We start from the raw sequence: 22,028 nt of genomic DNA on the forward strand, positions 1-22,028 counted from the left end.
CATCAAGAAATGGACAGCTATGGAATAAGACAATCCATAAGTACATATTGTATTATACATGGCATACAATATTTGATGGCCATCTATTTTTTGATGGCAGCCATTCAGAAACGCAGTACTTTATGGTGCATGGGCCACACCACAGAGGATCTTGATTGTATTTCTAATGATTGAATTCATACAAAAGTTCTACCTTCATGAGCCGAGTTTTGATTGACCTGTACCCAACCTACTCAAAATTTAGGTCGAGAACTCTAAGTTATATCTAACCTAAATCAAACCACAAATTTAAACATGATTATGTTTGATTGGATTCTCTGGTCAAATCAATTTTTATCACCCTAGGGTTGGCCTATGAATCTTATTTCGATTCTTTATTTTAAGAAGATATTATTAGTCTAGTTAGATAGTGTAAATCTTCAAAGACATCTCCAAGATCATACCGTTAAATGCTTAAAAAATCATCACAGAATATTAAAAAAATTATTAATATGTATTTCCAAAATCTATTGCTGTATTTTTTTTTATTAAGATATTGCTGTAGTATATTTTTTGAGATTTCCATGGAACCTTCAAATTTTTAAGGATATATTTATAAAATTTATTACGATACATTTTTATCTTCAGATTTATTTTCATTATAAGCACATATATAAAAATACTAAAAATAATATATATGCACCTAAGAGAGATTTTTTCTTTTCTTTTCTTTTCTTCACACGTCAAGGGTGCGGAAATAAACGAGACCGGCACACTCCTGCGAACGTTCACTCTCCCGCTACAAGACAAAAAGGTAACTCATCCCTTCGTCGAGCCTAATCACAATCACGCAGGTCTCCAGCTCCTGCTTCTTTCCATCCCAAAGATCCGAAAGGACGGCTCGCTGCCTATCTATCGTCGCCGATGGCATCCGACTTCCAAACCATCCCGGTGATAGGTATGGACAGATCCCTTCCCTTCCCTCTCTAAATTGATTCCGACTCACTTCCACTCTGTGCCATCAAATTTAGAATTTTGATTTCCCAATAACCTTTGATCGAGGCTTTTGAGTGTTAGCTCCAATAATGATTAAACTGAACTTCGGTTGGATTTTCTTGAATTCAAGGCAGTGGATGTGTGGCAGAATCTGAACTTGGTATAGGAAAATTAGAACGGAAGAACAAAAACCTTATTCATTTGTTTATTTATTTATTTTGTGCCAAGGGTTTTGCTTCAGCAAATATCTTGCATCATATTATATATTTTTGAGGTTTGATTGCATGGAGGCCTAGGTCTTCTATCGAGAAAAGAAAAGGAATAAATTTGAGAAAACATACGGCGTTCTGAAATTTTTCTAATATTTTATTATTATCATCTTGAAGATTCTTCCACTTTCTGTTTTTTTATTTGCTTTTGTTATTCTATAATATATATATATATATATATATATATATATATATGTGTGTGTGTATCTATATATGTAGATATATATAATATATATATATATATATATATATATATATATATGTATGTATGTATATGTATATATATATATATGTATGTATATGTATATATATATATATGTATGTATGTATATGTATGTATATATATATGTATGTATGTATATGTATGTATATATATATGTATGTATGTATATGTATGTATATATATATGTATGTATGTATATGTATGTATATATATATGTATGTATGTATATGTATGTATATATATATGTATGTATGTATATGTATGTATATATATATGTATGTATGTATATGTATGTATATATATATGTATGTATGTATATGTATGTATATATATATATGTATGTATATGTATATATATATATATGAGGTAGACTAGGCTCCGCTCGACCGGATCCCAACTCCCATCTGATGGGATTTCCCTCCATTGGATCGGCGCATATCTCAGAGCTTTTTTTTATAAGCTAACAGAGAAGTTCGAAGGGCGTTGGCTGAACTGGCATGTTAAAAAAAAAAAAAAAAAAACAGCATTCAATAGAATGCGATGTGACCATCATCGTCTCCTCCGCCGCCGTCTTTCAGTAACCCCCCCCACCCGCCTCCTCTCTTCTTCTCTCTCTCCCCCGCACCCACAGCCGCCGTCTTCCGTTAAACCCCCCCACCCGTGCCTCCTCTCTTCTTCTCTCTCTCCCTCCACCCATGGCCGCCCTTTCGATAACCCCCCCACCTGTGCCTCCTCTCTTCTTCTCTCTCTCCCGTAGTCATCATCTCATCTCCTCTCAAGTCGAGTTTTCGACCCCGCGGCTGCCATCTCCTCTCCTCCTAAATCCTCCACTAATCATTAGTAAATATTTTGTATGAATTACATTCAAAAATTTATATTCTCATTGTTGTTTCTCATTATTTGTATTTATATTGAGGGGATGAACACAAACTGTAAATAATCCAGGATAGGATAAACACAACCGTGGGTAGGATAAACACCAAGTACTCTAGAATTATAAACAGAAACTTTGAATAATAAACACAAACTCTGAATAATAAACATAAACTCTGCTGGAATAAACATAAACTCTGTAGAATAAACATAAATTTTAGGGCGATAAACACAAACTTCCACGGAACAGAGGATCCGTGGAACAGAGAACCCACGTCCTCTTCTTCCTCCTTCATTCACGGCTTCTTCATTCACGGAACAAGGTTAATAAATCAACAAAATTTAAGCTTAAAATTGGAGAGATTGACGAAGGAACCTGAAATGAAGCCTTCATGAACAAAGAAGGAAGAAGAGGACACGAAGAAGGAAGAAGAGGACACATAGGAATTGTAGATGCCTTCATGCAGGCTTAAATTTTGTTGATTTATTAACCTTATTTCATGAACGAAGAAGGAAGAAGAGGACACGAGTCCTCTGTTCCGTGAAAAAAAAATCTTCAGGAAAGCACCTTAATGCATGATTGTAGGTGCCTACATCTTGATTGTGGGTACCCATAATCAAGATGTAAGCACCCACAATCAAGATGTAGGCATCTACAATCATGCATGAAGGTGCCTTCTTGAAAATTTTTTTCTTCGACCTGCGTTCTCTTCTTCCTTCTTCTTCGTTCATGGAACAGGAGCTAATAGATCAACAAAATTTAAATCTAAAATTGGAGAGATTATCGAAGGAACCTGAAATGAAGGCACCTACATGCTTTGTTCATGGAGCATGTAGGCACCTTCGTTTTAGGTCTTTCGATAATCTCTCCGCTTATAGGTTTAAATTTTATTGATTTATTGATCCCTGTTCCATAAACGAAGGAGAAAGAAGAGGACATGGGTCCCCTGTTCCATGGATAAAAAAAATCTTCAGGAAGGCTGAAGGTGCCTTCATGAAGGCGAATAAAGATTGTATTTTTCATGTGAAAGAAGGATAATCTTTCTTTATGCGAATCCAATCCACTTTAGGTCATCCATGCACAGCTCTGAAAGATGTTCGGAATCCGTCATGGTGAAGAGATAACAATAGATGACAGCAGTTTGCGGACAAGAAAGCTCCTTCATAACAGTAGACCACTCCGGACCAATAAACAGAAACTGCGAATAATAAAATACTAGTAAACAAAAATATTTCAAGATAAATACAATATTTATACTGGTCTGTACCCTCCACTACTACCATAGATCTCACAAAAATTTTCATTAGGATCACAATGCGGTTTCTTCGAATCGGATCATAATTCGGACCTTTGTGTAGATAAACAGAAACTACGAATAATAAACATAAACTTCGTGTCGATAAACAAAAATTTTTCAAGATAAATACAAAGTCGGGGTTCAAAAGTTGAGTGATCCAATGGTCCACCTAGGATAAAATACAAAAGAGAGAATAATAAACACTAAGTCCTACCTCAAATAAACACCAACTATCAGAAGATAAACACAAACTCTAAATAATAAACAGAAACTGTGAATAATAAATACAAACTTCAAATAATAAATACAAAATACGAATAATAAACACAAACTGTGAATAATAAATACAAACTTCGAATCATAAATAAAAACTGTGAATAATAAATACAAACTCTGTGTCGATAAACAGAAACTCTCCAGGATAAACACAAATTCATCGAGTGGTCCTAGGGTCCACCACGACAAACAACAAGAGAGGATAAATACTAAGTCCTATGAAAATAAACATAAACGATCAGAGGATAAACACAAACTCCAACCAGAGCTCAATCGGAGTTTGTATTTATTATTCGCAGTTTCTGTTTATTATTTAGAATTTATGTTTATCTTCCTATAGTTTTGTTTATTTGGGCAAGACTTAGTATTTATCATCTCTCTTGTGTTTTATCCTGGGTGGATCATTGGATCACTTAACTTTTGAACTCCAAGTTTGTATTTATCCTGAAAAATTTATGTTTATCTGCACAGAGTTTGTATTTATTATTCAGAGTTTCTGTTTATCATTTGAAGTTTGTGTTTATTCTCCGATAGTTTATGATTATTTTCGTAGTACTTAGTATTTATCCTCCTTTTTTGTTGTTTATCGTTTGTTTATCGTGGATGGACCCTAGGATCACTCCACTTTTGATCCTCGAGTTTATGTTTATTTATCGGCATAGAGCTTGCGTTTATTATTCGCAGTTTATGTTTATCCGTACAGTGTTTGTGTTTATTCGTAGTTTGTTTGTGTTTATTATTCGCAGTTTCTGTTTGTGTTTATTTACTAAAAATTAGGAGAAAGAACGACGGTTGCTGGTGATCTGAGCGATCTGTGGCGTCTGGATCCGATCCCATGAAGACGCCGATGAAGATGCCTTCATGGTGAATAAAAGCATCTTCGTCAACCATGAAGGTGCCTTCAACGTAAGGGTTCGGTGGCGTCGCATCACAGTCGTATCTTTTTTTTTTTTTTAACACGTCAGATCAGCTAACAGGTGAAAGAAGTATTGTTAAGGATTTATACAAAATATTCACTAATGATCAGTGGTGGTTTTGGGAGGAGAAGATATGGTGGCCACGGGATAGAGAACTCAGCTTGGGAGGAAATGAGACTGTGACCGCAGGAGAGAGAAGAAGAGAGGAGGCACGGGTGGGGGGGTTATCGGAAGACGGCGACTGTGGGTAGGGGGAGAGAGAGAGAAGAAGAGAGGAGGTGCGGGGAGGGGGGTTACCAGAAGACGGCAGCCGTGGATGGGGGGAGAGAGAGAAGAAGAGAGGAGGCGGGTGGGGGGGTTATCGGAAGACGGCAGCGAAGGAGACAATGACGGTCGCGCGCGCTGGCCTTACATCGTATCGTGTCCCATTGAATGCTACTTTTTTTTAACATGCTAGCTCAGCTAACGCCCTCCGAACTCCTCCGTTAGCTTATTAAAAAAAGCTCTGAGATGCGCGTCGATCCAACGGAGGGGGATCCGACTGGATGGGAGCTGGGATCCGATCGAGCGAAGCCTAGTCTACCTCTCTCTCTCTCTCTATATATATATATATATATACATATGTATATATATACATATGTATGTATACATATATATATATACATATGTATGTATACATATATATATATATACATATGTATGTATACATATATATATATATACATATGTATATATACATATATATATATACATATATATATATATATATATGATTATCATTAACTTTTATCTCCTTTTATTTCAGATATTGGCCCTCTCGTGGAAAAGATCGATGATCCAAAGATGGTTAATGACCCAGAATTAAGGGAAGTTATAAGAATGTTGGACAAGGCTTGTAAAGATGCGGGATTCTTCTATGTGGTAACTCCTATTAACATGGTTTTGTACTTATTTCATGTCAATAGCAACTCACTAAACCTTATACAGTTTTCTACTTGAGTCACATCCGGGGACCACAAGATGAATCTAATCTTGGCAACAATAAAAGTGGACTTGTGTTTATGCAGATGATGATTGCACTATACCAGGTTTCCAAGACCTATTGAAGCAATTGTTTATATGTTAGCTCATATTTGTGAATCCTTGCCTCAATTTTAAGATATCCTTAGCCTCCTCTGGTCATAGAGGAAAAACTAGTTATGAACAGCATGGTGAAAATGGATATATTCATGTGTTGTTGGTCATAGTTAGATTAATAGCCTATTCTTACTTGTATGTATTATGATAAGCATGTATTTGATGATCCGACCCCATATATTCTCTTTTTATTCTCTGTTTGATTTTGTACAGACTATACAAATCAGGCCTGTCAATGCTTCTCCACATATACCAGTTAGTCAGCTTACTTATCAGTAACAAATCTTTCTTAAATCTTAACTCTTAGGCTTTCCCCAATATTCTTCTCTATTTAACCCTTGATCTTCATTTTTCTTTTTTTTTTTGATGTCATAATCTTCAATGAATCTTGCCATATACTTCAGTTATACATTATTGGAAATTCCAGTGCAGGGGAGCTATCTTCGTGATTGGATTAAGTTTCTTCTTGGGTAGTTTGTCTATCATCATTAATCTAACCTTATTTTGGTGGTAATTCTTAGTCATTGCTCAATATTAGCTTTATGGTACTTGTTATTCGACAGAAAATTTCTCCATCATGTCTTTTTTGGAAAAATCTAGATAATTAGAAGACAGTGCCTCTTGATAGTTCTTTGCTTCAAAGAGCTCATCTGCACTTGCTAACCCTATCAGTTGAGTTATTGGAATTCCTATGTATATGAAAAGCCCTTCCTTTTCTGAAAGTCTTGAAAAATCTTTCTCCATGAGAAGTTGGCTTTGAAGCAGTCAAAAAGGAAACCTACATAGTAGCCAAGGTGAGGAGACAAAACCAGACTTATATATCAAATTAGGCATAATATGAGCAAGAATAACATAATTTTAGTGAAATATGATAGAATAAGAAAAGATGAGAAGGTGATCAGCAGATACACTAAGAACAGTTTAGGAGGATGTGTGTATAATTGCTCAGGACAATTGATGTTGAGTTAGCTATAATACAACAGAAAAGCATGAAACAAGGGCTAGGTGAATTCCCTACTAAGTTGTATAGTAGGATGGTAGGTTGGTGTGGTTGGTAAACCTTAGAAAAACATATTAGGACAAACTACTGGAGAATATCTTCATTACCTATTTATAAATATAAAATTTTATACATTCTCACCAACTGTTCATTAATTAATTTTAAATAGTATGGAAGACATATGAAGCATGAATGACTGTAATCCATCATCTGATTAATGCACTCCCATTTTTGGTTGGTGCACTTTTTCTTGTTGCTCTCTGGAGGGGGATCATGAACTGAACCAAGGTGTGTACTTTATTAAAGATAAGAATATCTATAAAGGCATGGAGAGTGGAAACACATGAAGTCATGTCTGCATGAAGGAATTTGCTCTGTACAGTGTTGATGTTCCAATTGGGACATCTAAGAAATAGCATTACGAAAGAAAGAAAGGGAAAAGATATAATAAATATTAATATAGAATAGAACAAAGTGCTAATCCAATGTTATGCGGCTACACCTCTCTAGTATCGTGTTCATTTAGTGGAAGTTGAACTAATTGAATCTCATTATCTACTTCTATCTTATTAAAATTTTTTCACATATTTGTGTTTGTCTAAATTATATCTTTATATTCTTTGACATAAGCTTCAGCACCTCTATTGTAGACTTGACCTTAAACTAAATGTTCCTGAGTCCAGAAAAATTATTTCATATGTTTCTTTTGGGTGTTTTAGATCTTGTAGTGCATCATTCTCTGTAGGATGTGCATAAGTAAGAGAGGGTACTGACTTGAAACAACAGATACATTGGTAAACATTTTTGCAAACTCTGGTAAACAATTGCATTCACTATTCTGTCGTTACATATCATTCCTAATACCCATACACTCCTGAAGATCCTCTTTTGTGTCTCCACAAGGTCAATCAAATAGTACTGAAACCAGTTTTAGTGCAATCCTGGGTGGCACTGCTTCCTTTCAATAAAGAAAAAAAATTGAAAAAAAGAGACTAGTTTTAATTCATCTTCCATTTTTCTTTCCCATATTGGTGCATCATCACAGGAATTTAAAATATCATTCTTCTTTAGATCAAAGTGGTAAATTGCGCTTATACTGCAAAGTAGTTTGTTTCTACTATGAAATATGGATTAGAAATATGGAAATTCAGTCATTAATTTTTCCAAAGGAGAGTGGATATTTGTCACTAGAGTTCATACTAATTCTTCTGTCCATTTGTATGCTTTTTATCTTGAACAGAAGGATCATGGTATAGCTGATTCATTGGTTAAAGAAGTTAGAGATATCGCTCACAAATTCTTTGGTCTTCCTTATGAGGATAAATTAAAGATTAAGATGACACCAGCAAGTGGATATAGGTATGGTTAAGTTCATTCATTATTTTGTATTTTTTTGAAATAAGGACATTTTCCCCATTTTACTGCTCCACCTTAAACTGGCTATCTAATTTTCATAATCAGAGGATATCAAAGGATTGGGGAAAATGTAACCAAGGGAAAGCCTGACATGCATGAAGCTATTGATGTAAGTAGGGCTTTGCATTATGTGCGTCTCTATAAGCACTATATATTCATTTATATCTATAAGTACATTCAATTTGATTTTTCTTATTCTTTATGTAAAGAACCTTTGACCAATTTGTGGATGGAATTTCACTTTTGTAGTGCTATAGGGATATTGAGCCTGGAACATATGGAACTCTTGGCAAACCTTTAGAAGGATCCAATTTATGGTATGTGGTTTCTGAGAAGTATATTTTCTTTGATTACAAATATATCTTCTTGCTTTTTATCTTTTTTAGTAAAACCACTGCTTGAAGATTCACTTTCCCGATTTGCTTATAAATACCACCAGATTGAGTGGTCACAAAATGAATATTTTTAAATATTAAGATAGATGTTTTGATTTAACTTGTCGAGGCCATGTACATTTCCCAGTAACTCAGGTTCAATTGAAAGTGTCCTCATTTGACCACTGTCTCCTTATAACTGATTCTAAGGTGCAGAATCTAAATTGGCATTTCATCAAAAACAATTGATCTTGAATTCAGCTTTTCTTTATTCTTCTTCTTCTCCTTCTTTCTTTCTTTCTTTTCCTCTTTTTTTTTTTTTTTTGTGTGTGTGTGTGTGGTGGTGTGGGGAGGGGGGATGTGCTCAAAGGTCTGTTTGGGTCAATGGAGCATTTATGCTACTTCAACACTCTCCCACTCATCCCCTTAATATTTAACCGATAATTACTATTCATAATAATTTAATGATATTTTTAGCACCTAAATATTTTGCTTCCAATATGCCTATTTCCTGCAAAAAATGAATAACAGGACTCAAGTTCTCTGAACTAATTCTCACTTCAAACACTTATCTAGGAGCAAACATAGCCTAAATGGAAGCATCCAAAATGAATGAATTTTTACAGTTTGACCCATATGTCTTTTAATATGTATGAATCATGACGATTGGGTGGAATCTCCATTTAAAAGCCCAAAATTTATTTTGGCACTGATGCACTATCAATGTTAGCTATTTTGTTTCTATTTGATGCATTATAAAATTCTAAAACATCAATTTTTTTTGTTATAAAATATAGCAGATGTTGTATGTTGAGATTAATGATGTAGGTTATCTTATGCCCTATATATAATACATTGCTACTATTGTGACTGGAGCTTGAATAAGATAGCAGTAAAGACTCTCCATGGAAATTTGAGTTACTCACAACTATCAATTGTGAATTCAAACTTAGAGATTCTGTTGGAAATTCTAATTTAATGGATGTTTGCTAACAGAAGATATCGACCAGAAATTGAGAAAACTTTCTAAACTATGTAATAGGATTTTAAGTTTTTCTACTGCAGGCCTGATTATCCTTCACACTTCAAGGAACTGATGGAAGAATATATCTGCCTTCTCAGAGGTTTACTTTTCATCATCACCTTGTTATTTGCTGATCTCTATACTTATCATGTCTAGGTTTATGTGCTCTAATAACACTATCATTTCATTATTGCAGATCTTTCAAGAAAGATAATGCATGGAATTGCTTTAGCCTTGGGTGGGCCAGCAGATGCATTTGAAGGTCCAGTAGCAGGAGATCCTTTTTGGGTAATGCGACTAATTGGATATCCAGTCTCATCTGATATCCCAGAGACACAACGTACAGATACAGGATGGTACCGGCATTCTGTTTATTAGATGCTTGCTCAAAATGTTCTGAAAGAATCAAATCATGCCTCTTGATCATTAAGTTTCTAATGATTTTTTTTTTCCTGCTTTCTGCTGCATATGTAAAATGAACAAGTACAGTGGAGCTCACACAGATTATGGTAAGATGGTATCCTCTAATAGATGATTGGTTAAAAGTACTTGAAATAAGTACTCTTTTTTTTTTATATTAAATTTATGTTTAGTCTTGTAATAAGCTGGCATTTCTCAGTATTCTATGTACTTGAGTTTTGAAGATCATGTAAATATCTCCATGTTTATTCCATAATGTTGATCTAGATTCTCATTGTACTTTTTTGCCATTCACAGGTCTTCTAACATTGGTTAACCAAGATGATGATATTCATGCTCTTGAGGTATACTTTGTCCTGTAAACCTCAGTGTTTAGCTGAATGTGTAGTCAGTAAATCTTGACAACTTCAAAGATATCACTGAATTTCATCGAGAGGTTTTCCACTGCCACTGAATTTCACTGAAAGGTTTTCTATTATCTTTACTATTACATTCAATATGAGCAGCACCACATATATTTGGTGATGTAATCTTTGTTTTGATGTATTTTCTATTCAAAATAATTTAGTGGTACTAGGAAAGTGCATTGTTTAGCTCAATAATTAGAATAATTCTTTAGATAGAATAAATGTATTTCGCTGCAGAGGGACAGTAGATATTATGGAAGTTGTTATGATTTCAGATTTAAAACATGCTATCATAGAAAATGCTAGTGCTTAGCAAGTTGTACCATAAAATTTCATATTATATAGTAATATTACATAGTATATAGCAACTGTTATGCCACACTATAAAAAAGTTAAATAGAAAAGCATATCAGAATCTATAGTTAATTTGTACTGGAACTAGATTATTAACACTTTTATTTGTTCTTCTATGGTGTCTGTTCTGTAATGTTATGTCATTGATAGTAAAATTGCACATGCATATGCAGATTGAGCTCAACTAAAAAAATATTATTTCTTTGAAGCAAGGCCAGACTTATTTGTAATTGTGGTATATCATTTTTCTTACAAGTCTGTCTATTAATCAAAATGGATTCAAACAATTATTGCTTCCCCTTTAATTTCCTAGAAGTTCAACTAATTCTTCAAACACCAAAAGCGATCAACAACACATTGCTTGGTATAACTCTGACAAAAGTAAAAGATCATAGTGAGGCTTGTCTACAACATTAAATTTAACATTCTTTTTTGTGGATAATAAAACACACAAAGTTAGGCAGCCATTTGACTTCCACCTAATGCCAATATGCTTGGTCACTGGGAACCACATATATCCACAAACCATGCCTGCTCATGTGAGAAGCTAATATTGTCTTCTTCTTTTTTTTTCATGGCACTTCTACTGAAAGTTTTTATGATATTTGCTGAATGCTGTTTCTCTGGTGAAAATAATCGTGTAACAAGCACTGGCTTGTATGTTTTTGACATTCAAGATCACTACGTAGTTTGATTCACGACTTCACTGACACCAAACCAAGAGTGATGAGTGAGCCAACTGATGTTTCTGTTAGTTTCTCAATTTCAGAAAAGACAACATAGAATTTGATTAAGATAAAACATATAGTTGATCACCTCTCATGCAAATATCTGTTTTTTAGTGGCTGATGTCAATGTTGTTAAGATCTCACAGTTCATGATCTGGATCAAAATGGCACTAAATGTTCTAGAATCCATCCTTGGATCAGGATCAGTGGAGGATCATAAGATTTAGATCCATATGATGGATATTATGTTCCTCTGGATCATGAGAACCAAATTGATTATGCTAATTACATAATAGATCATAAGTGGGTCCATTTTCTATAATTTATGTGATTATTTGGCTTTTAAATTACTTATCCCCAGCTAGTCTTGAGAAGTAAAATTAGCAAGTACGTAATTGCAGTTTATAGAGTTAAAAACAAGTTGTAAATTTTTGTGTTTTCACAACTATATGTTCAAATCTTGTCATTGTCTTTTAAAATGTTCTACTTGAAAGGATAATTAAATTTATAGATAGTATGTAAATTTCTTGAATAATTAAACAAAATATTTGTCTCATTAGACATGCAATATATGGGACCATATTGGTGAAAACTAGACTTGTTTTATAAGAGTCCTATATTTTAGAATATTTTTCTTATCGTCTAAGCATCCTATTTTTAGTAAAGGGAAAATGATTGGCTAGGAACCAGTTTTTTCAGATATTATGAAGTATTAAAATAGTTTATTTTTTAGATTGGTTTAATTTTAAAAGGTAAGATAATATTTTCTCCATTTTGTCTTATGGATATAAGCTGGGAACCAAAGGTCAACAAATATATATTACCTTGTCCTGGATTTGATTATGAGCTGTTTGGCTCGAAATCTGATTTTTCCATTTCTTCCTAATTGTCTTTTCTCACATAATCACATGTTTGAGTTTTATTTAAACTCAATTTAAGATTAGGATAGATTTATTTTTCTCAAATGAATAAACATAAGTAGATGGTTTTTCTTATTGCTTTGGGAAGTCCAATTTTCTTAAAAAAATTGAAAGCAAAACTTATTTGAGGGCCTGTTCCCAAGAGAGACCCAAATAATGGGGATGCAACTTTTTTTCCTCGACCCCTTTATAGCTTCAGTGAGATAAGCTTGAAAAAAATATATATTTTGTCCTTGACTCTTTCACCTTTTGGGTTGGGATCCTCTCCGATCAGTAAATGAACTAGAGAGGGCTGGTTCTCCAATCACGGCCGTCCTATGATTGGCATGATAGCTGTTGGATGGGCCCCATGCTGTCAATTAAAAAAAAAAAGGAGGCTTCAATCCATGGAGTCCTGCGTCACATCTCCAGAGTTCGCATTATACATAATATATGTGATACAAGCTTCTATACATAGTTTATAAAAAAGAAGAAAAAGAAGTAGCTACCATTTTAAAGGCACTGTATTTATAGATATATGGTAAGAAACCTATTTTGAAGCTATACGGAAGAAGCTATACAGTTAATCATATCCTTTATCTGTCCGTTATAATACTTGCATGATTTGAAAAGGTAGGATATAATACTCTCATATACCCCCTATTGCTGATGGCTTAACTCTTATTTTAGCTTCCATGAATAAATACACTTGTTACTTTCATGGATTGCGCATGAGAAACCAACATACCCAGTGGAACTTTGTTGCCGATTGATCAGCTTCTGACTATTTTAGACAAGATATTATTACTTGTTGGTTAATGAGTTTAATTGCAGGTGAGAAACCGGTCTGGTGAGTGGATATGTGCTGTTCCTATCCCTGGTACTTTTGTTTGTAACATCGGTGATATGCTAAAGGTTAGCCTTTTATCAAACATGTTTGATATTCTTCTTTAATTTCTTTAGAGAAAAGATTCAGCATTTTCATGGTTTCTAGATCTGGTCTAATGGATTATATGAGTCAACTCTACATAGGGTGGTTAACAACTCTCCAAAGTATCGTGTTTCTGTTGCATTCTTTTATGAGGTATTGCAATCAATCTACTGTCTCCTCTGTCCTTTTTTTTTCCTCATGTTCGCTTCCTAATGCATACTTATGACGTGAACAGCCAAATTTTGATACATGCATAATGCCGGTAGATTTTTGTAAGCAAAAGACAGGTGGAATCGCAAAGTATGAAGAGGCTGTTTATGGAGAGCATTTAGCTCAAAAGGTCCTAACCAACTTTGTTATGTAGTGGGTTGTTACAGTTACATTCTTCAAATGTTAAAATACTTTAGACTTGTTTAATAATGAGCTATGGTGCTTGAGTTTGTCCATTTATTAATGGAATAATGTTTTCTATATCCTAATATCTTTATTTTCTCCCTTGTGTTTCTCTACTCTTCCTAGTCTAGAAGCTTTGGATGAATCCAATTCCATCAATGATGCAACCATTGATTTTACTGATGTAATCATAGAATTGGTAATGCAGATTATTTAGAAAAGTGGTTTTGCATTGGGCTGGAAATTTTACAGTCTTTCTTCTAGCATACTTTTTCTTCCATAACGACATTCGTTTGTATGGTTGATTTTATGAGACTACAAGTAAAATATTATGTGGAATCTGAACTGCAGCTGATGACTGAAATAAGTCCAAAAAATGTGTGTGTGGTGGGGCAATTGAGATGCCGGATCTCGGTCTCCACGGAATGGTGCAACCCTGTGACACCAAGAGGTCATGATACCTTCATTTGCATGCCAGCTAGCATTCTTCGTCTATTCCAATCATGTTGGTTGATATTGACTTACTTGCATTCAAATGTTAGTGTACTCAAATCCCCTCTTCTTGTTCTATTGTAGTCAGCTTAAACTAAACAATTAATCTGTTTGATTTGTGGGCCAAAATGCCTTATATATACATATATGTACAAAAGAAAAAATCAACTTTGAAAATCTTAAATCAAGCTAGGCATCAGTTCAAGGTTCGAGCTTGAATTAAAGCTTCATTTATCTAAGCTTGGTTCAAATAAGAATGAACATTGATAGATTCAAAAATTAAATACCCTGATACTGTGGATTGATGGATCTAAAATCCAACAGTGCCATGATCCAAAAACTACTACTTGGATCTGAATGTGGAACTTCCTTTGGATAAAAGAGGGATGCAACAACTGGGTTAAAGACTGTTTGCGTCTTAAATATCCAAGTTCGCAAAATAAAAATGCCATCATCCTTCCCACTTTATATTTCTTAGTACTTTGTACACTGAAGCTTTAGACGGTGGTAGTGTAACAAAAAATATATATATATATATAAAATAAATAAAAAGGAGGAGAAATGAAGAAAACTTTCTTCAGGTCATATAGGTACAAACTAGCTGGTGCAGGAAAATTCCATACCCACCTTATTGGAAAGGTCAGTGTCCTCTAACCTTCAAATAATTGAACGTCAAATCCTTTAGTCCGAGGACCAGGGAGAGCCTCGGGACTACTGCCCCAGTAAATAGCTAAATAAATTAAAAGGGTAACGGTCCTAGTTGTATGCCGAATGAGATGAATATCTCCGAAGAAACTTGGGAGAGGCTTTAAAAGGCTCAAAACGTATCTATGCTGTCACATTGGATACATTGTAGCTGAGAGACAACCGTATTGTCTCTGGGGATTATCTTCTCATGGTTGGCAAAGCATGGGACAAACCAGTGACAAATGTCAAAACGTACGATTGAGCTAATAATGGATCGCTCTTCGAGGACCACCATACAACTTGAATACATAGATGCAGAGAAATTGGCATGGTTACAATTTCCCTGTCAAAGAATCATAGCTACTCCGAACATGTGTGAGTCACGCTCAAACATCCCTGGAGCTCTTCAACTCCATGCAGTTTGTCCGACCTCAAGGTTTTATTAGGCTTCGATCTAATGATTTAGAATCACAAAAAACTTTAAGAACGATGCAATCTTACCAGGGGGAGATGAAGTTGCACGGAAGTTGTCTTGTGGTATAGTTTTTTGGATCCAAATTAACTAGTAGTTTGTTTGCATAAATGGGTATGGCTGGAGTGTGTGTGTGTGTGTGTGTGTGTGATCCATGCAACAGATCAACAACGTACTGCTACCTTGCTCTAATCATGTCACTTGTATTTGTCTTGGATGGGACAATGTATCACAAGTTCGGTGTATCATCCATCTATTAGAGAGGGGATAGAAAGCTGGCAACCATCATATTAATCTACTATTGGATATTTAAAAATAATAAATGTCAACGACTATTGATACGTTCGGTGTGACATATGATCACCTTTTCAAGTGGGACTCTAATCATCATCTGAGAGAACCCACAATCCTTCACTCTTATCAAGTGGGACTCTAATCATCATCTGAGAGAACCCAGAATCCGTCACTCTTTTCTCCAACCGATGGATCCCACAATTGGGGGGGAGCCCATTCACGTATGCAATTTTAATTCCATACGTAATTACATTATCATGGTTCATACTATTATTCTGACAAGTTTCAAATAGACTGTTTTTTTCTCTGAGTACATTATTTGAGCAAAATAAAGAGAGCATCGGTTCATGCTTAAAGGCTACAAGATTTCAGTCTTCAATGGTTTTCAACATCCAGACTTCCCCCATGCAACCAACCAAATTAACTAATTAAGCCTGGGGTTGGGACCAAGGCCCGCCAAATTTGTGATTCACGTGAACTCTTTTCAATAATTTCTCGTGAACCGAAAAAGATAGGGGACATGATGAGCGTATTAACTTGGTTGACGCGATCTGACGAGACGTGAGCACACCACCAACCTGTCTACGTCTATTCTTGTGCTCATGTGAGCGCCCGAAAGGTTCGTACAGCAAAAGAGGAAAAAGAGAGCTAACAAAGAAACAAGCTCGTGAGTAGGGAGAGCAGTGGGAGCGTTCAGAGGGCCAGGGCTCCTCCTACCGATCACCAAGTCCAGAATTAAGAAGGCCACGATCAATAATAACTTGTTAACTTTTCTTCGCAAATCTTCCAGTCTTAGCAGCCAAATATCCATTGTTGCACCTAGTCACATTATTCAGTCACCGACAAACACTGTTATAAATCTCTCCAAATATTGGTCTCACTTGCATTCACGACTGCACACTCTCCCCCCCATCCAAAGCCTACTTTGAGACTGTCTTCCAATATATCACATTTCTGATCTGACTCACGGACACCCTCTCTAGCTAAGACCCGGTGTTAGATACACTCTCCCTATCCGCATCTAAAGCCCGGTATTTAGATCTTTTCTGAAATACTTCACTTTTCTAATTCGACTTGGACTGGTGTTTAGTTGCCAGTGCCAGCAACTGAGATATGGGAGGCAGCAGGATCAGCTATTCTTCTGTACAATTCCTTACCTTCTTCACATCACTGCTGCTGCTACCCAATGTCCTAAGTTTGTCCAACAACACCCTGCCGACATTACCTCACAGAAACAGGCGGGAAGCCATTGAAATCGGCATCGGCATCGGCATCGGCATCGGCGGCGGCGGCGGCGGCTCTCCCCCTCCAGAATCCCCGCCCAGCTGCTCCCTCCGTCGTCCGGGCCGCAGCCATGCGACTTCGAGAACATCCTCCTGTACAGAGCCTACAAGGTCATCCAAAATTCAAGTCCACCATCACTTGCGACCCCCAAGGAATCACCAATTCTTGGCAAGGCTATAACATCTGCAGCACCTACAATGGCTTCTTCTGCGGCATCCCTCCAAGCCGCACCACGATGCGCAACGTCGCCTCCATCGACTTCAACGGCTACAATCTCGCCGCCCCCACCATCAATGGCTTCGTCGACCAGATGCCCGACCTCGCCATCTTCCACGCCAACTCCAACAACTTCTCCGGCACCGTCCCCGACCTCACCAAACTCCCCTTCTTCTACGAGCTCGACCTCAGCAACAACATCTTGATGGGCTCCTTCCCCACCACCGTCCTCCCCCTCGCCAACCTCACCTTCCTCGACCTCCGCTTCAACCAGTTCTCCGGCTGCGTCCCGCCCGGCGTCTTCGACATCAAACTCGACGTCCTCTTCATCAACAACAACAACCTGAACCAGCCCCTCCCGCCGAACTCGGCCGCACCACCGCCGCCTACCTCACCCTCGCCAACAACCGCTTCACCGGCCCCATTCCGAGCTCCATCGGCCAAGCCTGCAATACGCTCATCGAAGTGCTCTTCCTCAACAACCTGCTCTCGGGTTGTCTCCCCCACGAAATTGGGCTGCTGAGCAAGGCCACGGTGTTCGACGCCGGGACCAACCAGATCACCGGCCCGATACCGCTCTCCTTCGGGTGTTTGATGAAGGTGGAGCAGCTTAACTTGGCCCAGAATTTGCTCTACGGGGAGGTGCCCGACGTGGTGTGCCTGCTGGCCGATTTCGGGAAGCTCGCCAACTTGTCGCTCTCCAGCAACTACTTCACCTCGCTGGGGAAGAGCTGCTGGAAGCTGATAGAGAGGGGAATTCTCGACGTCCGGCGCAACTGCATCCCGTGGTTGCCGAACCAGAGGTCGCCGGAGGAATGCGGCTGGTTTTTAAAGCAACGAAAGTACTGCCCCGTCTCGCCTTACATTCCTTGCCACATACCTTGGGTGCACGGCGGAGGAGTCCAGTCCGCGGCGGCGATGGTGGCGGGGGTGGATGGAGACCGGGATAAGGCTCCGGCGTCCCGGTATTCCGGCTACTCTGCACTCCATAACGGTCATGGGCCCTGAAATATCTCTCTTATTAGTAGATTAATTATCGGTAATTTTCTGTCTGCCTTTCTGAATTCATTCTGTCTCTAACTTGTATTATGCCTTAATTAGTAAGGCCCGATAATATTCTGAATGTATGTGGTAGTAGGATGAAGCAATTCCATCAATAAAATGAGCTCGATCCAAGTTTTCTGTGACTTCTTTTTCAAAAGAGGCAAGGAAAATATGGAGCGAAATGATGAACCGAGCTTGATCTTTTTAAAGAAGTATCGAATTCGACCGAGATTTATGTATCAGCAAATTTTAGATGATGAGTACAAAGTCGCAGATCAAATAAATATTCGTGCTCTTTTTGTTCTTTTTTTTTGGTGGGGGCGGCAATGTTACCATGCCAACCAGATTTATTGCGCAGTTGCACTCGCGGTCAAAATACCAAAAAGGCAGTGGTTAACTCATGGTTCTTACCCGAGCATGGCTGAGGACGGGTGGGGGAGTCAAGCTTTAATTAATTTGGTTAAGGGTGGTCGATCACTGGTTTGGACCACAAAAAGGGGTTTAGGTCGCAGCCAGGAAATCGGCTCTTTGTGATGTGCATGGTGCACCATAATATATATAGTCTATCCTGCTAACGATTCATTATATAATGGATGACTAGCAAACAATACATATCATATCTAGAAAAAATATTCATTGCAACTGTAATATCACATCATCATTATAACAAACTAGTGAAAATTGAAAATAGATGATATATATGGGATAGTATGAGATATTATCTATAAAAATTAATGTAATACTCCATAATCGATGAAATGTAAAGGTTTTCATTGATTAGTTAACGTAATATTACTGTTGCAATGAAAATGAATATTTTTTTCATGATCCCTGTATACAGTTCGTGTCTATTTGTGAGTTGTTTGCTGGATGGTCAGTGCAATGCACAATAGGACAGCATCACATGCTCATTAATGTGGTGCACTAATGACACCATAAATGATGTTTTATTAAAAAAAACTATGCTGCCATGCTGCTGGGTTTCCATTTTTAAGGCATTCTTAAGAAGAATTTAAGGCCGCAAATGGTTAGCTGGAAAAGGTGTCGCTGCTCCCCGACTTGAATAATGATCCTTCTAGATTTCTTTTGTATATATATATATATATATCAGAAAAATGTTGTTGAAAAAATGATATCATATATGTTAACCGTTCATTAAAAATCTGTCAGAGAATTGTCCAAACTCAAAGCTCACCATGTTGGTTTCTGATTGACCTAAGCCTTACACGAAACATTGTTAATTTTTTGAAGGAGCATGGCATCTTATCTGCATTGCTGGTTACCTTATCTATTGTACAAGTACACCATAACAAGGAAGCAAAATGGAAAAAAATATGGTTGTGAATGTGAGTTATGGGTGGTGCCTTTCCCACGAAATTGTCCACCAACCATTTTGCAAGTTTTCTAATCTTCGTCATAATTTTCGGATGAAAGATTTAGGACTCGTTTGGTTGACAGGAAGTGAAAGAGGAAAAGGCACTTTCTAGGAAGTAAAGAAAGAGCTTCGTATTTGATTGGAGTTTTAAGAAAAGAAAGAGTGAAAAAAGTATTTCCTATGAAAAATTATTTTTCATATTTTATGAAAAATAAAAATTTATGGAGGAAATGAATTTTGACATTTCCTGTGACATGAAAGTAGTGATATTTTTTTCCTAAAATATCCTTTTAAGATTCATAGCTAAAATTTACTAAAATATCAATGGATAATTAGGATGAAATACTGAATAATAATATAATATTATCTTAATATTATCTTAATATTCATATAAATATAATATTAATATTTATTATATTTTAATATTTATATTAATATAATTTTTATAATATTATATTATATTTATATCTATATTAATAATATATTATATTAATATTTATATTATATTAATATAATATTAATGTATAGTATTATATTAATACAATAAATTATTATGATCTAATATTATATTATAATATATTATATTATATTTATATTAATAATAAATATTATTTTAATATTTATAAAGTTTATGAGTAAAATGTATGGTTTTATATCAACTAAGGATATAGTTGATATTTTATATAATTTTTTAAAAAAATAGATGTTGATTTAAATATAAGCTGTTTTTAATAATAATTATTTTTTATAGTCAATTAAATATATTAAAATTTTATTTTAAAAAATAATTTTTAAAATTTTTTTTTTACAAATGAAACGAATGCTTAGAAGTTAATCAGCTGCTTTCAATAAAATTTAGTGTACCAAAACCTAACTTTTTAAGGGGCTATAGCTATTTAGCTGTTCAAAATTCCATTTGCCTCTAATAAAATGGGCAGCGGACGTAGATGGTGCATTATCCTGCATCGGCATTAAATGCTCTGGTTCCTGGAATTCCCCACAAATCTGAATGCAGCACCCATGCCTTGTCTAGGAGTTTCACTGCTACCCGAAGCCACGAGCCCACAACCCTCATAATGGTGAAACGTGTATCACAATAAAATATTCCATTTTATTCTTTTTCAAGAGCAAATATAATATTCTGCTTCAGTGAAACCCTGAAATAAATCAAAATAGATTGCAAATTCTCTATAGCCGAACAAGAAGAAACTAATGGACGGACGCTAACCATTTCAGAATTGAGAAGAGTGAAATCCCTCTGACGGCAACTTAAAGTGGTGCAGCCTTGCTACTAAGGCTGTAAAGTGAGTTGGGCTGGATCAGGGATGAGCCACAATATTTGACTCCAGTTTTTTTTTTTTTTTTAAAAAAGAATCTATACCTAATCCAATTCTATTCAAGTTGGATCTGATTAGATATAATATTAATTATCTTCCATTAGAATTTTCAGGCCATACTAATTCTAAAACAAACCACACTAAAGACATACAAATCGACTAGCTAATTATATCATAAAAATATTTGCATCATAAAATGATAGCATGCAATATATAATTTTTCATCTGGCATTTATCTGGAGTTCGTTTTTAAATTAAAGATAATTAACAAGAACCTGAGAGCCCTAGAGAGGGATCTGAAACACTTGCTGTAAAGTGAAGTGGGTGTCACTGCTAACCAGGAGGCATGATCCTTCATAATGGTGTTACTTGGATGAGAATGATAAGATGTCCTCTCCATCAGTTGTTCTCAAATGGGAGATCTACTCATCAGACCATTTTAACAATCCAATGAATGAGAGATCTAACACTCATCAAACCTCCTTTTTTTTTTTTTTTTTTTTTGATGAAACTCATCTAACCATTTTTACGGTCCAATGAAGCAACATTAGTCACATACTAATATAAGTTACAGGGACTGAGTTGATGCTTGTGCCAAAGTGATATGCAAGTTATCATACATCTCATGCATAACTGATTGATTGTAAAGTCTACATAAGAGCATCAAGCGATTAGAAAGAGTGGGGTCAGAATACTCCCATCCCCTGGCATTATGGCAAGAAGAAAACAACCATCCATTCATTTAACAGCTTGAGTTCCAACCAAGTTATTGGACCTGATATGCAGATGGCTAAACCAAACCAACCAGACGCTTCCATCTGAAGAGAGCAGTAGTAAGAGAAATAAAGCCATTTTGAATTAAACCCCATGTGTTATTCCTAGCCTCTTGCTCATGTTCCCTCCTAGTGAGAAG

The 22,028-nt window shown here is 36.0% G+C and overlaps 2 protein-coding genes across 3 annotated transcripts; both read left to right on the plus strand.

The window, feature by feature from the left end:
* The first annotated feature begins 732 nt into the window (after positions 1 to 732).
* LOC105052913 (homoarginine-6-hydroxylase 2-ODD-233) lies at positions 733 to 13,992 on the plus strand. 2 transcript variants are annotated; one of them, XM_073244498.1, is made up of 12 exons: positions 733 to 937; positions 5,637 to 5,752; positions 8,209 to 8,327; positions 8,430 to 8,493; positions 8,634 to 8,701; positions 9,824 to 9,882; positions 9,979 to 10,138; positions 10,272 to 10,291; positions 10,500 to 10,546; positions 13,425 to 13,505; positions 13,585 to 13,674; positions 13,757 to 13,992. In XM_073244498.1, the coding sequence occupies exons 1-12, from the start codon at positions 904 to 906 to the stop codon at positions 13,883 to 13,885; spliced, it is 987 nt and encodes a 328-aa protein (XP_073100599.1). In that variant the 5' UTR covers positions 733 to 903; the 3' UTR covers positions 13,886 to 13,992. The 2 variants fall into 2 exon arrangements, with proteins under 2 accessions (XP_073100599.1, XP_073100600.1); XM_073244499.1 differs by lacking the exon at positions 5,637 to 5,752 and having other exon boundaries at positions 751 to 937.
* A 2,548-nt stretch (positions 13,993 to 16,540) lies between these two features.
* Positions 16,541 to 18,670, plus strand: LOC140851998 (uncharacterized protein At4g06744-like). The gene is given in 4 exon segments (XM_073244548.1): positions 16,541 to 17,170; positions 17,173 to 17,260; positions 17,263 to 17,724; positions 17,727 to 18,670. Coding segments are annotated over 4 exon segments (1,389 nt in total). The 5' UTR covers positions 16,541 to 16,972; the 3' UTR covers positions 18,368 to 18,670.
* Positions 18,671 to 22,028: the final 3,358 nt, after the last annotated feature.

The sequence above is a fragment of the Elaeis guineensis genome, chromosome 10 (genome assembly GCF_000442705.2).
Source record: "Elaeis guineensis isolate ETL-2024a chromosome 10, EG11, whole genome shotgun sequence".
NCBI classification, from domain to species: Eukaryota; Viridiplantae; Streptophyta; class Magnoliopsida; order Arecales; family Arecaceae; genus Elaeis; species Elaeis guineensis.